At 36.8% G+C, this 14,953-nt stretch overlaps 1 protein-coding gene across 2 annotated transcripts in view; it reads left to right on the forward strand.

The window, feature by feature from the left end:
• The window catches only part of MGAM (maltase-glucoamylase), a 186,717-nt gene that overhangs the window by 90,444 nt on the left and 81,320 nt on the right, over window positions 1–14,953 (forward strand). The window contains exons 1-3 of one of the 2 annotated variants that reach the window (XM_070514919.1): window positions 2,942–3,060; window positions 7,296–7,401; window positions 11,484–11,554. The exons of the other annotated variant lie outside the window; for it this stretch is intronic. Of the exons in view, the coding sequence (XP_070371020.1) occupies window positions 7,296–7,401; window positions 11,484–11,554 (177 nt within the window). The 5' untranslated portion in view covers window positions 2,942–3,060. Of the gene's footprint in view, window positions 1–2,941; window positions 3,061–7,295; window positions 7,402–11,483; window positions 11,555–14,953 lie in introns of those variants that run through there. 2 annotated transcript variants of the gene reach the window in all.

The raw sequence follows: 14,953 nt of genomic DNA on the forward strand, positions 1-14,953 counted from the left end.
TCTAGCTTAATAGAAAAAAACCTGAATTGCCATAACGGCTTCTACGTTCAGTTTTTTGTGATACCTCGTTATGTAGCCTCTGGAAAACTCCACTACACCCAAGAGAAAGAAAGAAAGAAAGAAAGGGAAATGCCTTCTTAATGTTTTTCTGAAAATAGTTTTACTTCATAAACCTCATGTTAAGGTCTCAAGGACCTCCCAGAGTGTGGTCTCCAGCACACCTTGAGAACCACGACTCACAGAGCCATACTCATTTGTGGCTACCCCAGAGCAGCCCCTGCAACGTGGACCCACATTTATAACTGCTGGCCTGCTATTAGAGGAAAAGCTGGGGTCTTTTTGACATATTCTCTCTTCTCCAGATCACGTAACTCCACTTTATTTCTTCATAGATGTGCCTACAGTGAAAAATAGTAATCCCAAACGCTTTAACTTAAAGTGGAAGAAATTCATCTCCCTTTTCTTATTACAAACATCCTTATAACATTTATTATCATAGGTACCTATAAAGACAAGGTCATCTTCGCCTTAGCAGATATGGTCTGGGTGTCACCAACATTCCCTTTTGTCCTTACAGCAGCATCATTGAGAGTTTTGCCTCTGGCCTTGGAGGATGGTGCTCTGAAAGTTAAGGGTCATACATATGGTTGGTTTATGACTTAAGAATTGCAACCATCTGCTTACTTTGATTACTTTTTGAGTTCTGCCAATAGCTGACTTCAGCATGCCTTCTAATAAACTACTGGAAGGTACTGGGTCACATGCTTGTCTCTATTACTTTTTCATTAGTCAGCACAAGCATGTGACCCAATATCTTCCAGTTGCTAGTTAGCAAGAAGGGATGGCAAAGTTAGGAAGGTTATGGCTGGGATTGTCAGTTAGCATTGTAATGTGAATGGTGCCACAAATGAGCATGGGATATGTAGAGTTAAGAGTAAAGTATCCCACAATGAATAGAAAGATCTTGTGTAATGAAAATGTCTTTTCTTGATCTTTTGCCAAGATATCGTCCCAATTTGAAATGAGATCCAGGTACATTTTCCCTCTAACAAAGGCTCTCTTGTACTAGACCAAAAGATAAGGTAGATATGTCATTCCAGGAGGTCATAAAGGCAGAAACCAGATTTCTGTGTGTGTGTGTGCATGCGTGTGTATACTTGCCATACACTGAGTATTTGAAGCAAACATGGACTACTATGAGTACCATATTACTTATGGATCTTAGATGCCATAGAAAGATGGCATGCCCTTATAAATTACTATATATAGGGTGTCAATTATCCCATATATACTATATACCCTCATGGTGGGAATGTAAAATGTTGCTATGCCTTTGGAAAACAGTTCTGCAGTTCTTCAAAAAGTTAAAGATAGAGTTACCATGTGATCCAGAAATTCTACTCCTTGGTATATTCCCAAGAGAACTGAAAATATATGTCCATGGAAAAACTTGTACATGCAAGTTTATAGCAGCGTTGCTCGTAATAGCCAAAAAGTGGAAACAACCCAAATGTGTACCAACTGATGAAAGGATAAGAAAAATATGATATATGAATATAATGAATATCATCCAGCCATAAAAAGAATAAAGAATAAAACCATAATAAAGAATGAAGTACCAATACCTGAAGATGCCTGATACCTGCAACAACATGGATGAACCTTGAAAACATAATGTGAAGTGAAAAAAATCAGACACAAATGGGCACCCATTGTCATATTGTATGATGCCATTTACCTGAAATGTTCAGAATAGGCAAATCCATAAAGACAGAAAGTAGATTAGTGGTTGCAGGGATTGGGGGGGTGGGGATTTGGAATGACCTTCAATGCATACATGGCTTCTCTTTGGGATGATGAAAATGTTCTAGAATTAGATAGTGGTGATGGTTGCCCAAGTTTGTGAATATTCTAAAAACCCCCGAATTGAATACTATGAAAGGGTGAATGTCATGGTATGCAAATTATATTTCAGTTAAAAAAACACCTGAGCTAGCTTAAGAAGAAAATTATAAAAGATAATAGTAACTTATTGAAACTCCAGGAGGGCTAGAGCATCAAGTTTGCAGGCTATGTGGCTAGGGACAACAGCTCAGTTGTCCTGTGGAGATTCCACTGCCGCCGCTCTTAGCACGTCTGGCAACTTGTACCACCAATGCTGAGCATAGGACACCACTGGGTCCTCTGTCCCTGTGGCCTCTGAAACGATGTCCATCATCCTGGATTCCACATGGCACCTCCTTCTTCACTCCACTTTTTTCTGGATCACAGGCACATGTCACTGGCAGAGCCCAGGCCACTTGCCTCTACCTTGCCTGAAAGGGAGATTGTGAAAGAGAATTTCTAGGCTCTTCCTTGGGGAGGCAGAATTCTCAAGGTATGAAGTTCATTAAGTATTAGAAGAGTTTTTTAAAGGTGTTGAGCAGTCAAAGAGCATGATGAATATTCAATAGAGGTGTCTTCCCACTTTAAGACGATATTTCTATTTTAATAGTGCTTCTTTTATTCAGAATAATTGGTCTGAAGGCTAATTGGAATTAATCAAAATACCAAGAGAACTTTGGGAGACAAAAGTGGAGAAAGGAACAATATGATGAACCACATACTTTTCACTTTTTACTTTTCACTTACTTTTTCAACAAATAGCTCTATATTTAAAAATATCTGTGGATATTAAGCAGAGTACTAAGCACAGGAGATACAACAGTAAAGAAGATGTGTAAGACCCTAGCTCTTGAGCTCTTTAGGCTACGTGGGGAGACAAACAAGCATAATCTATTGTGCCAAGCAAAGTGATTGGATATGCACAGGAACACAGAGGAGCCATAACTATTAGAATAAACCCGCCTTCCCCTTTTATTAACAAATGGAGCTTTCTCCACGTCACAGGAAAGCAAGGTCCCTTTTATGGTCTGCACTCATCTTCAATTGCCGTCAGCTTTACAGGGCAATAAATCGATCCTGGCAGAAGCTGACTACATCAGCTCAGTCACCTTTGCTCATTGTTTCTCAAGTACCACCGAGGGACGCACACAGCAAATAAAAACATACGGCTATGAGGTGCGTACTTTTCCCATGCGGGTGGTGATTGGAACTACTGGTGTCCCTATCTTCTTATAAATGTCCCATTCTTTCTTCTCTGCTAAGTGACCTGGACAACCCATAGCTTTCCTCTAGATCTGATATTTTCTTCCCTTCCCATAGACAATGAGAAGTCGGAATGAGATAGTGCATGCAGTCATGGGCTGACTGGAGAGGAGAGATGTGCGCGCGGACGTGCGTGTGTGGTGCGTGCGTGCGTGTGTGTATGTGAGTGAGTGAGGGGCAGACGGGGAGGGTGTTTTGTGAAATGTTCCTCTCTCACTGAGAGAAATCAAGAAAAAATAAGCAGGTGGGATCCTTCTGGTAGTTAGCCCAAAGTGGCATGAATTGGGAGGAAGGCGAATGTGTCTCTTTGATCAGAGAGGGAAATGGCTATACAATTATCAAGGTTTTTAATAATAACTTGGATTTTAATTATTCTAAAATTTTGTTTGATGAGGAAAAGTGGCTTTGGTCAGGGACAGTTTCTAAGTAGGGAAGAATTTCTACCTTTAGAAATTCCCACTCTTACCCTCTGCCTGGAGAGGCGGGAAAACGCCTGGGGTTGTCCCCAGAGTTTCCTGAACTTCCTGAGCCGCAGGTGCTGAATCTGCTCCCCGTGGAGGATTAAGGACTGTTGGTGAGGTAACTTCCTCTGGTTTGTAGAGGCTGGGAGGAAAAGTATCCCCATGGAGAGAAACGATACTTGGAGAAGAAGGCTAATTGATGGACAATGCATGTGCTGTGGTAGTGAGTCATGGGCTGTACATATAAGAAAATAAGTCAGGTGTTGAGAGCATATGGGGTGGGTCCCTCACACTTCTTTCACTGCCTGAAATTCCACCACTGGAAATTTAGCTCCCAGATCTTTGAGCTCTGCAGTCTAAGAGACATTGTGGAGAGAGTGAGAGCACTCAAGTCCTAGTTTAAGAAGCAGGGCATCTCAGTTTTTGCCTCAGTTCCACCACAAACCATGGTTAGACAAAAGTCCTTAACATTCATTTATGTAATGGCAATCACAATGCCTGCCTAACCAACTTTGATGTAGAAATTTTATGGGAATATAATAATATGATATATTTCTTTTGGGGATTAGAGTAAACCTTTGAATAATTTAGACCAGCAGAGGAACACCTAATAGATTTAGGCTAATAGGAAAGAATAGTTAGTAAACTTCAACTTCAGACTGAAACTCTAATCCTAAATTCCCTCTTGGCAAGTTGTCTGAAGATCCTTGCTCCTCACCCCTGCTTCACACTTAAGGTGCTTATTTTTTTGGCTTATTAAACATCAACCTAAAGGCTGCCTCAGCTAAAAGGTGAAGCTATATACATATGAAAGTATTTGTAGAAATGTTTGTGACATTGGGCTGGGGTTGAGAAGAACAGGGATGTAGGGAAATGGAAAGTTAAAAGACAAGTGAAAAAAAAGAGAGAGAGAAAAAAATACTTTGTCCACATAAATTTATAGATTGTCACCTTGTAAATGTTGATTTGCTAGGACTGGGCCATAGAGGAGAGAAAAGACTGGGCGGCTGGGCATAGAAGGTGTCATGAAGACATTGATTACGAAGCTAAAGAGTTTATATCTTATCTGGAGAACTATTGAAGACTTGACTATAGGACAACGCAATGACCCTATTTGTGCTATAGGAAGATCAATACAACTGCAGTGCTCTTAATGAATTTTGGGAGCAGAAAGAGTGGAAGCAGGGAACCATTGGGGAAGCTGTGGTCACAGTTCAGGCCAGAAATCATGGCCTGACTAAAGCATTTCCAGCAGGGGCAGAGAAGAAGGAACAGATTTGAAAGATGCTGGGAAAGTAGTCCGACAGAACTGGTAACTGACTACAAGAACTAACAGAAAGGGAGGAGTCAAAGAAGGTACCTAGGTTTTCAAAGAAGTTGTGATTCTGTTCCTCAAGGTATTAGTTATTTGAGAAGCAGCCAATTTGGAAGAATTGGCAGAAGTTGGGATTAGGGTATGGGTAGAAATGATTTCATGTTTAAACATGTTGAATTTGCTTAAGTCTATGGGACATTCAATAAGCAATTGAATGTATGAATCTAAATTTCTCAGCTAGAAAAACAGATTGGATTGTCCTCAGATGTTATTTGAAATCGTATGAGTGGTAGAGCTTGTTCAAGGAGAGTGGTGAAAACATAGGGAATATCAAAATTTAATGAAATAGGGAACTACAAAGAATATTGAAGAAGAGCCTGAAAAGTAGGTGAAAAACCAATATTGAATGATATCAAGGAAACCAAAGGTGGGAAATTTCAGAGGAGGAAGTAATTGATAGTGCTAGGTGATTAAGACTGTGCCCATTGTATTCAGCAGCTAAGTCACCAGTGACCTTGGCGATAGCAGTTTCAGTGGAATGCAAGAAACAGAAACCATGCCAGTAATAAAGGAGGAAGGTCATGCAGACAGTGTGGAATTATCTTTTTGCAAAGTTATCTATGAAAGGAAAAGAAATTTATAATGGTACCTAAAGAAGAACACAGAGTCATCAACAGAGTTCAGGGTTACTTGGGATCTATTTATGAGGAGAAAGAGTAAGTTCAGAGGGAGAGGTTGATGATGAAAGAAAGAAGAAAGCTAATTGGTGAAATAAGGTATTTTAGAAATGCAAAGCCTGTGAGATTTAGAGAATTGACACAGGATTATGCTTAGGCAAGAGGAGAGAAAACTCTTCCATTGAAAAGAGAGGGGAAAGATAAGAATTTACTAGATATGGATAATTTTTAGAGAAAAGCTTGGGTTGAGAAACAGGGAGATGAAATAGTTTTTGCAAAATGTTATTTTGTCTATGATGTAGGATACAATATTGGCTAAGAGTAAGAGTGTAGGTGACAGAGGTTCGGGCTTGAAAAGAAGGATCGGTGTTTGAAATTTCTTCTGTGAAAAATGAGAGGAGCTGGCAAAATTGTCAGTCAGCTTGCAGGCCCAGTAGATTTGGGAGATTGTGAACCCAGTGGCATCTTCATTGGGCCAAGCACATAAACTCAGAAGGCAGATGTTTAGATAAATGGTTTCATCATATGGATTCACTTAGCAGATAAAGGAGTAAGGAAGATGAGAGCAAAAATAGACATTGAGTTCCATGTCAGTTAGGGGTAAAACAGGAGGGGCTAAGAGATTAATATGAAAGGAAAGAGAGACAAAGCCTCAAAGTCATCAAAGAATAAGGAAAAGATGCAATGAGAGAGTAAAAGGACACGAGCTTCTGACCAGTAAATAGGAAGTAGAGGTTAAGAGTTCAGAAGTGGAACAATTCTGGGGAGTGAAAAGTTCCAGGGTATAGCCAACATATGGGGCTGATGGGAATTAGAGTGGTGATGAGAGTCACTGAATTTACAGACTGTCATGAAATCGCGAGGGAATGCTAGATTTACTATAATTAGAGCAGAAGAATGAGTATATATCCAGAATCTGACCTCATTTCATAGATGAAGAAGCATACGTCCGTATAGCTAGAATGTCCACCTGTTATTATGAAAACCAGGACAAGAATTGAAGTTCTTGGATTCCCGGATCAGTACACCCTACAATAGATCAGACATTTTAAAACTTAGGTCTATGAATGATCTTCAGGGCTACTGTGAGCCATCAGATTGACATGGGTTTGTATGCTGTGAACACACAAGCAAGCATTATGTTGGAGATCAGGATTAGGTTCACTTTTGTTACCAGATTATTAAAAGGATTAGTGACCTCTAAATGGTTAAGCATCTTGGCATCATGGCATGGGAACTGAAATAGAAGACTTGGAGTCAAGTTTGGCTACTTTTTCCCTCCATGTGTGTAACCTCCTCTCTACTGTCCAGGGTGGATGTGAAGATCAAAGTGGCATCTGAAAGAGCTTTGTGAGCCATCTCAACCCCCCATCTTTCTTTCTCTTGTACTCTGTTCTACTCCCCTCTCTCTCCCACAATTCTTTCTGTCTGATATTTTTTTTTTTGGACAATATCAACCCCTCTACAGACAAAAAAAGGCAAGAGCCCTAGAGATGTTGGATGTACAGATTAGGGTTAATTGGAGATGCTGTGATGAGTAGAAACAAATATTCTGTGGATTGTGTGAAGAGGAATGCTGCTGATAATCAAGTCATCTTGCAAATGAGTTCACAGGTTAATCATGATATATATCTATTCTTTTGGATTGATGGGGCTTTGTGGTTTGCTTTAATCCTGTTATCTGTGTCCATCTAGATGGCGAGGAAGCTCACTGTATTGGAAGTCCTTCTGATTGTCTTCATCATAATCATACTTGTCTTAGATATCCTCCTGCTGCTTCTTGTGTTGGAGAATCCTTCAGGTAAGGGAGATGCTTGTGGCTGCTGGGTTGGAAGGATTGGTAAAGGAAGTCCCTTCTGGATGCCAAAGAAATCATTTTATTCCTTTATTCTTCAGGATCCCACCACATTGCATTATTCAAAATGCACATCCACAACTAGTTAAAGGCCACCTCCAAAAGACGTGTTCTTTTTTCTGCAACTAAACCTTGAATGCTAGTGATATTCAGTCTTCTAAATGCCGTATGATGCAATTTTAACAAGATGAAAAATTAGGCTTAGCAGATGCCTATTCTTTGACTCAGAGTCATGAAAGTGATAGAGCCTTCAAGGAGAAAGAACAGTTGAGGTAATAGTGCCCAATCGTGTTACATTATGGAAGAGGAAATTAGGTTACAGGGAAGTTGAGTGCTGATGACCTTGGCCTAAATATATCAATTACAATTAGCCTCCAGCCCATATTCTGATTGAGATAGCTATGATGTCTTCATAGATATCTTTGAAACTGTTCTCTCTCTCACAGAAGCATCAAACAGAATGCCTTCTCCTCCATGCACATATTATTCTCTAAATAATATGGTAGTGCAAAAATATATTCTTAATTAGAATGAATTTGAGGTTTATTCTGCTTGGTGAAGCTCATTTTATGTCTATAAATACATTGTAGATTAAGCAGGTGGTGACAAGAAATCGTACTGACATCAGAGCCCTACCTACTCAATCTCTTTTCATCACCCTTCACAGTAAACATTAAGGCAGTTTCTAGGAACAATTATGACTTTGAAAGATGATTTGAAAACCATTGATAGAAGCTATTTTTAGCCTATTACTATTTTTTCCCTATAAAACTTTTTTTGGGTAATAAGTCTCATGAGATTACTATTCAGTGTATATGAGTAAGTAGTTTCTTTTAGTTAGCAGAAAACTGGATCTTCACACTTGCATTCATCCTAAACCATAACCTAGTTAATGCAGAGTAGTCTCACTTTTAACTGTTTGACATGTGGGACTTCTCTCAAGATGTTTTTTGAAGATATGTTTCCATGCCTTGAAAAGGAGTTTTTTTTTGTTTAAATTTTTATTGTAGTAAGAACATTTAGCATGGAATCTACCCTCTTAACAGATTTTTAAGTGTACCATACAGTATTGTTATCTACAGATACAACGTTGTACATCAGATATAGAGAATTTACTCATCTTGCATAACTGAAATTTTATACATGTTGATTAGCAACACCCTATTTCCCCCTCCCCCCAGCCCCTGGCAAACACCATTCTATTCTCTGCTTCTATGAGTTTGACTGTTTTAGATACCTCATATAAGTGGAATCATGCATTATTTGTCCTTCTGTGACTGGCTTATTTCCCTTAGCATAACGTCCTCAGGCTTCATCTATGTTGTTGCAAATGAGCAAATTTGCTTCTTTTTAAAGGCTGAATAGTATTTCATTGTATGTTTATACCATATTTTCTTTATCCATTCATGTGTCGATGGATATTTGGGCTGTTTTCACATCTTGGCTATTGTGAATAGTGCTGAAATGATTTCTTTTTTATGAAATGCAAAATTGACATGGGAATGTTAGCATGTCTTCGAGATCTTGATTTCAGTTCTTTTGGATAAATACCAAGAAGTGGGATTGCCTGATCATATGGTAGTTTTATTTTTAAATTTTTGAGGAACTTCCATACTGCTTTCCATAGTGGTCGCACCAATTTTTATCATTCCCTCCGTTAGTATACAAGGGTTCCAATTTTTCCACATCCTCACCAACACTTGTGTTCTTTTGTTTTCTTTATAACAGCCACCCTAACAGATGTGGGGTGATATCTCATTGTGGTTTTGATTCTCATTTCCCTGATGATTAGTGATATTGAGCGTGTTTTCTTGTATCTGTTTTGGCCATTGGTATGCCTTCTTTGGAGAAATGCAAATTTATTTTTTAATCAGCTTATTTGTTTTTTGTTTGATTGATTTTGCTATTGAGTTGTAGGAGTTCCTTACATATTTTATAAATTAGCCCTTTTTCAGATAAGTGATTTGCAAATATTTTCTCCTGTTCCTTATGTTGCCTTTTTATTCTGTGGATTTTTTCCTTTGGTGTACAGAAACTTTCTAGTTTGCTGTAGTCCCACTAGTCTAGTTTTGCTTTTGTTGTCTGTGCTTTTGGTGTCATATCCATGAAATCATTGCCAAGACCAATCTGTTGAATCATTTCCCCTATGTTTTCTTCTAGAAATTTCACAGTTTCAAGAGCCTTATGTTTAAGTCTTTAATCCAATTTTAAAACAAATTTTTATTTATGTCTATACACAAGTAAGTGTAGAGCCATAAAGATAATAGATATATTTTTGAGTTCTTTTTTGAATAGAAACAAAGATACTGAAGGGCACCCATAATGCCCACAGTAACTGCTGCCTCAAGCTTCAGATGGAATTCAGGGTTTTGGGTGGCTCATGGAGCCCATTGAACCAGATCCTACTTCTGACGCTGTTATTTGGGGGAGAGGGAATGTCACAAAGGATAAAGGGTAAAGTAAGAATAGTCAGTGCTGGGTGAAAGTCTTTATTTCAAATGAAGACAATAATATCTTCCTAGCTTACCTCATAGCTTGTTGAAAGTGAGTGGAAAAAAAGCAAAAAGTAAACAAACAAAAAATAAATGTGTGGGACTGCTGGATATCCACAAGTTAACGAATGATGCTGGATCCCTACCTGACATTATATGTGAAAATTAACTCAAAATAGATAAAAGATCAAAATGTAGGAGCCCAAACTGTAAAACTAGGAAGAAAATATAGGCATAAATATTTGTGACTTTAGATTAAACAACAATTTCTTGTATATGATGCCCAAAACACAGCAACCAAAGGAAAAATAGGCAAATTGGACTTCAAAATGGAAAAATTTTGTGCTTCAAAGGACGCTATCAAGGAAGTGAAAAGACAATCCACTGAATGAGAGAACACATTTGCAAATAACATTTCTGATAATGGTCTAGTATCCAGAATATATAAAGAAATCTTATAATTCAAAAATAAGAAGAAAAATAATCCACTTTTTAAAATGAGCAAAGGATTTGAAAAGACATTTCTTTATAGATGATCTACAAATGGGCAATAAGCCATGAAAAGATATTCAGCACCATCAGTGATTTGGGAGACGAAAATCAAAATGAAATACTCTTCACATACACTAAAATGTCTGTAACAAAAAACAGATAGTAACAAGTGTTGCTGAGGATCTGGAGAGACTGGAACCCTCATTCATTGCTAGTGAGAATGTAAAATGGTGCAGCCTCTTTGGAAAAGAATTTGACAGTTCCTCAAAAAGTTAAAGATAGAGTTAACCATATTACTTAACAAATCCACTTCTAGATATATAACCAAAAGAATTTAAAACGTGTTCATACAAAACCTTGTATGTGAATGTTCATAGCAGAATTTTGTATAATAGTCACAAAGTGGAAGCAACCTAAAAGTACATCGACTGATGAATAGATTTAAAAAGATGTTAGGTCTATACAGGGGAATACGGTTCAGCCATAAAAAGGAATGAAGTGCTGTTACATGCTGCAACGTGGATGAACCTTGAAAATATTATGCCTAACTTAATTAGGACTGCATTAAGTTTTAGACACCAAAGGCCACATATTTTATGATTTCTTTTATGTGAAGTGTTTAGAATAGGCAAATCCATAGATACAGAAAGTAAGCTAGTGTTCACCAGAGACTGGGAGCGGAGGGCAATGGGAACTGACCACTAACGGGTGTGTGATTTCTTTTTGGGGTGATGAAAATGTTCTGGAATTTGATAGTAGGGATTAGCTGCACAATTTTGTAAAATATGAAAAACCATTGAATTGTACACTTTAAAAGAGTGAATTTTATGGTGTATGAATTATACCTCAGTGAAAGCCAACCAAACAAGAAGCAAATGTGTTTAACACTTGGAGAAGTGTTCAACGTTGTATGCAAATGTAGATACCAGCTATTAGTGATCATTGACTGGAGAACTGGCTGAAATGCTGTAACTTTGCCTTCTTCTTTCCTGGAACTGTGATTACGCTACAAATGTTCAACTTTGTCCTTTAATTCCTACGCAGATCTTCCAGTGTGCCCAGAGATCCCTGAATCAGAAAGGATAGACTGTGCGCCTGGCCAGGTGGTGACAGAGGTCAGAGAAATGGGCTCCTTGCTGTTGCCTGCTGGGTTTTATTTAAAAGAAATGAGTGGGAAGAAGGTGGTGGTGGAGTGGATTATGGGCCTCTGATTTGTTTGGAATTATTTCTTTCTTACCTTATTGAAACAAACAGCAACACTAGGAAAGTGAGGGAAGCAAGGGAGGGTAAAGGAAAGAGGAGGAGGAACTAACAAAAGTGTTGGCCTGTGGGGTCCAAAGTCCAGAGTGGAGGGAGAGTTTCCAGTGTTGCTAATGTGTCAGGAGTGTGATTCTGAGGATAGCCATGGAAGGGTTAAATTCTGACTATTACTTGAGGATAGAAGCTATTAAGCACAGAAGGATAACTGAGTCACTTGTAGAACTCAGGTGACTCATTATAGCAAGGGCCTTCTGGAATCATGTTACTGGCAAGAATATCAACTATTTGAACGCTGCTTAGTTGTGACTTACGAATTTATCATAAAGGTTGCGTATTTTTAGGTTTTATTCTTTTACGCTGTATTCTATGTCTCATAATATTCTATTGGGATATTAATTAGGACTACATTAAATTTTAGGTTGAATTTAGGTAATGTTGATATCTCAGTAATTTTGAATCTTCCATTTTAAAAACATAGAAAGTCTCCCCATCAACTCTTTTTTTTTTTTTTCGATGAGGAAACTTGACCCTGAGTTAACATCTGTGCCAATCTTCCTTTATTTTGTTCTTGGGATGCTGCCACAGCACGGCTTGATGAGTGTTGTGTAGGTCTGTGCCAGGGATCCAAACCCATGGACCCCAGGCTGCTGAAGCAGAGCACGTGAACTTAACCTCTATGCCACCAGGCTGGCCCCTCAGCTCTTTTTTTGTATATGTACGTTTCCCAATTGAGTTTTATGTTCCTCTTAGTATACATTTTATTATGCATGTATTATGAAGTTTTTTTCCTGGCTATTTCATATACATAGTTTCTATTGTAGATATAATCTATTATATTTGCTAACCAGTGCTTCTTTTATTACAATGCTTCTTTTATTAATAATGATTATTTTATATTTATTATATTTATATTTATATATTATGTTAAGTTATATTATATTATTTATTCAACTTAAGTTTCCTATTGTTTCTAAAATGGTTTTTATAGTTTTCTTTGAGTTATTAAGTATACAGTTATATCCTAGGCAAATAATGATACGTAAGAATGGAATTTCCAATTCAAAGGATATGTAAGTGACTATCTTTAGCTGATATTGCAAAATAGTTTTTCAAAGTATTTGTACAAATTTACACTCCCTCTAGCAGTATATAAGACTTCAGTTGCTCTACATCCTAACCCACTCTTGATGTTTTCCCCTTTTTCAATATAACTATTTTGTAGTTTTAATTTGTATGTCACTCATGACAAGTGAAGTTAAATACCTTTTTGTATACTTATTGGCTAGATTGACAATCATATTTGTGAAGTGTCTTTTCAAAATTATTTTTTCCCAGTTTTTTCTATTGGGCTGCTATATTATTAAGCCTTGTAGCAGTTATTTATATATTCTGGATACAAATCTTTGTTACATATATAAATTTTAAGTATCTTCTTACTCTATAGTTTGACTTACAACTCTCTTAATGGTGACTTTTAATGAGAAATACTTCTTAATTTTAATAAAATTCACTTTATCAATTTTTAATAGTGCATTTTGTATTCTACTTAAAAATTCTTGCCTACTCCAAGGTTAGAAAACTATATTCCTATATTTTCTCCTAAAAGCATTGCTGTTTTATCTTTCAAATTTAGATCTTTAATCAATCTAGAATTGGTTTTTATGTATGGTATCAGATAGGAGTATAAATTATTTTTTTCCTTGAATTTCTAATATACCCATCACCACTAACTGAAATAACCATCTTTTTACCTCTCCATTGTAGTGACACTTTTACTGTAAATTATACATCTTTATATGTGTGGATCTGTTTCTGGAATCTCTATTTTTTTCGTTGTTACTATATCTGTTCTTTTGTCAATACCATATGCCTTAATTACTATAGCTTTACAATAGATCTTGATAAGTGGTTAAGTCCTCCAAATCATTCCTATTTTTCTTCAAGATTTCTAGCCTATTCTGATCCTTTAGATTTCTGAATAAATTTTAGAATCAGCTTATCAGTTTCCTCACAAAACTTACCGGAAATTTGGTTGTGATCACACAAAATTTACAGATTAATTTTGGGAGAATTTTCATCTTTACAAGAGTGAATACTCTAATCCAAGAACATGATATACATCCCTCTATTCATTCAGATTTTTATTTTTGAAGTTTTTGGTATAGAGTTCTTGAAAATTTTTTCCAAATTTTTTCTATTTGATGTTTGATTTTATTTAAGTATTATTTTTGAATTTTAATTTTCCATTTGGCTCTTTTTGGCATATAGATTTGAAATTGATTTTTGAAATATTGATTTTGTAAGAAGACATATTCTTATATCTACTTGTTATTTCTGCTAGTTTGTCTATAAACTCTTTTGGACTTTTCTTATATAATAATGTTACCTGCTAATAATGACCGTTAAAATTTTTTTCCAATATGCCTTTTTTTCCTTGTTTTGTAATGCCAAGGATCCTTTTTCCTTCAAATTTTTCAATATAGTTTGATATATTGTATTTAAAAGACAATATGCCACTACAGTAGGTTTCAGAAAATGGAACTTTCTGGAGACTGATTTTAACTAAACATAAGAAATAACTTTGAAGTAAAAATTAATTATAAAGGTGGAATTTCTGATTTTGGAAGAAGTTGGCTACACATCATTAACAGAATTTAAGCATCCATCAGAGACTTTACTGAAAAAAATCCTTGCATCAAATGGAAGTTGGATTAGATAATTTTCAAGTCAGTTTTCAATTCTCAAGTTCTGTTAGTCAATAACTTCTGAGGGGGAAATGACACAAAAATCTATTTGGAAGATAGCTGGAGAAAACTCTTTAGAAAAGTTTATTCCTTAGGAAAGAATAGAGATAGGTAGACTTGTTATGAGTCAACTGCTGTAATCCAGACATGAGTTTATGAGGGTCTATGTTATTGTGGTGACAGCAGAATTGGAAAAGATGAAGGAAGATATATCTCTCTCTCAAAGGTTTGACCTTCAGTGTCTGGGATACTGGTACTGGCTTAAAACTGAAATAGGGATGCTAGGACAAACTGCAGGCAAAAATATTGTGTTTATCTGGATGTACTGAATTTCTTGTCTTACTGCTTTTTATAGAGGTCTATAGACTTTGGAACACCTTATGGCAATGAAACTGATCTTTTGGACTCTACAGATTTCACTTTCAGTGGTAGCAGAGGTACTCAATGTCTGCCTCAGACTTAGGTAAAACAGTTATCCAGAGGTTATCCGAGCCCCAAACTTTCTCCACT

This window comes from Equus asinus, chromosome 1 (genome assembly GCF_041296235.1).
Source record: "Equus asinus isolate D_3611 breed Donkey chromosome 1, EquAss-T2T_v2, whole genome shotgun sequence".
Classification (NCBI taxonomy): domain Eukaryota; kingdom Metazoa; phylum Chordata; class Mammalia; order Perissodactyla; family Equidae; genus Equus; species Equus asinus.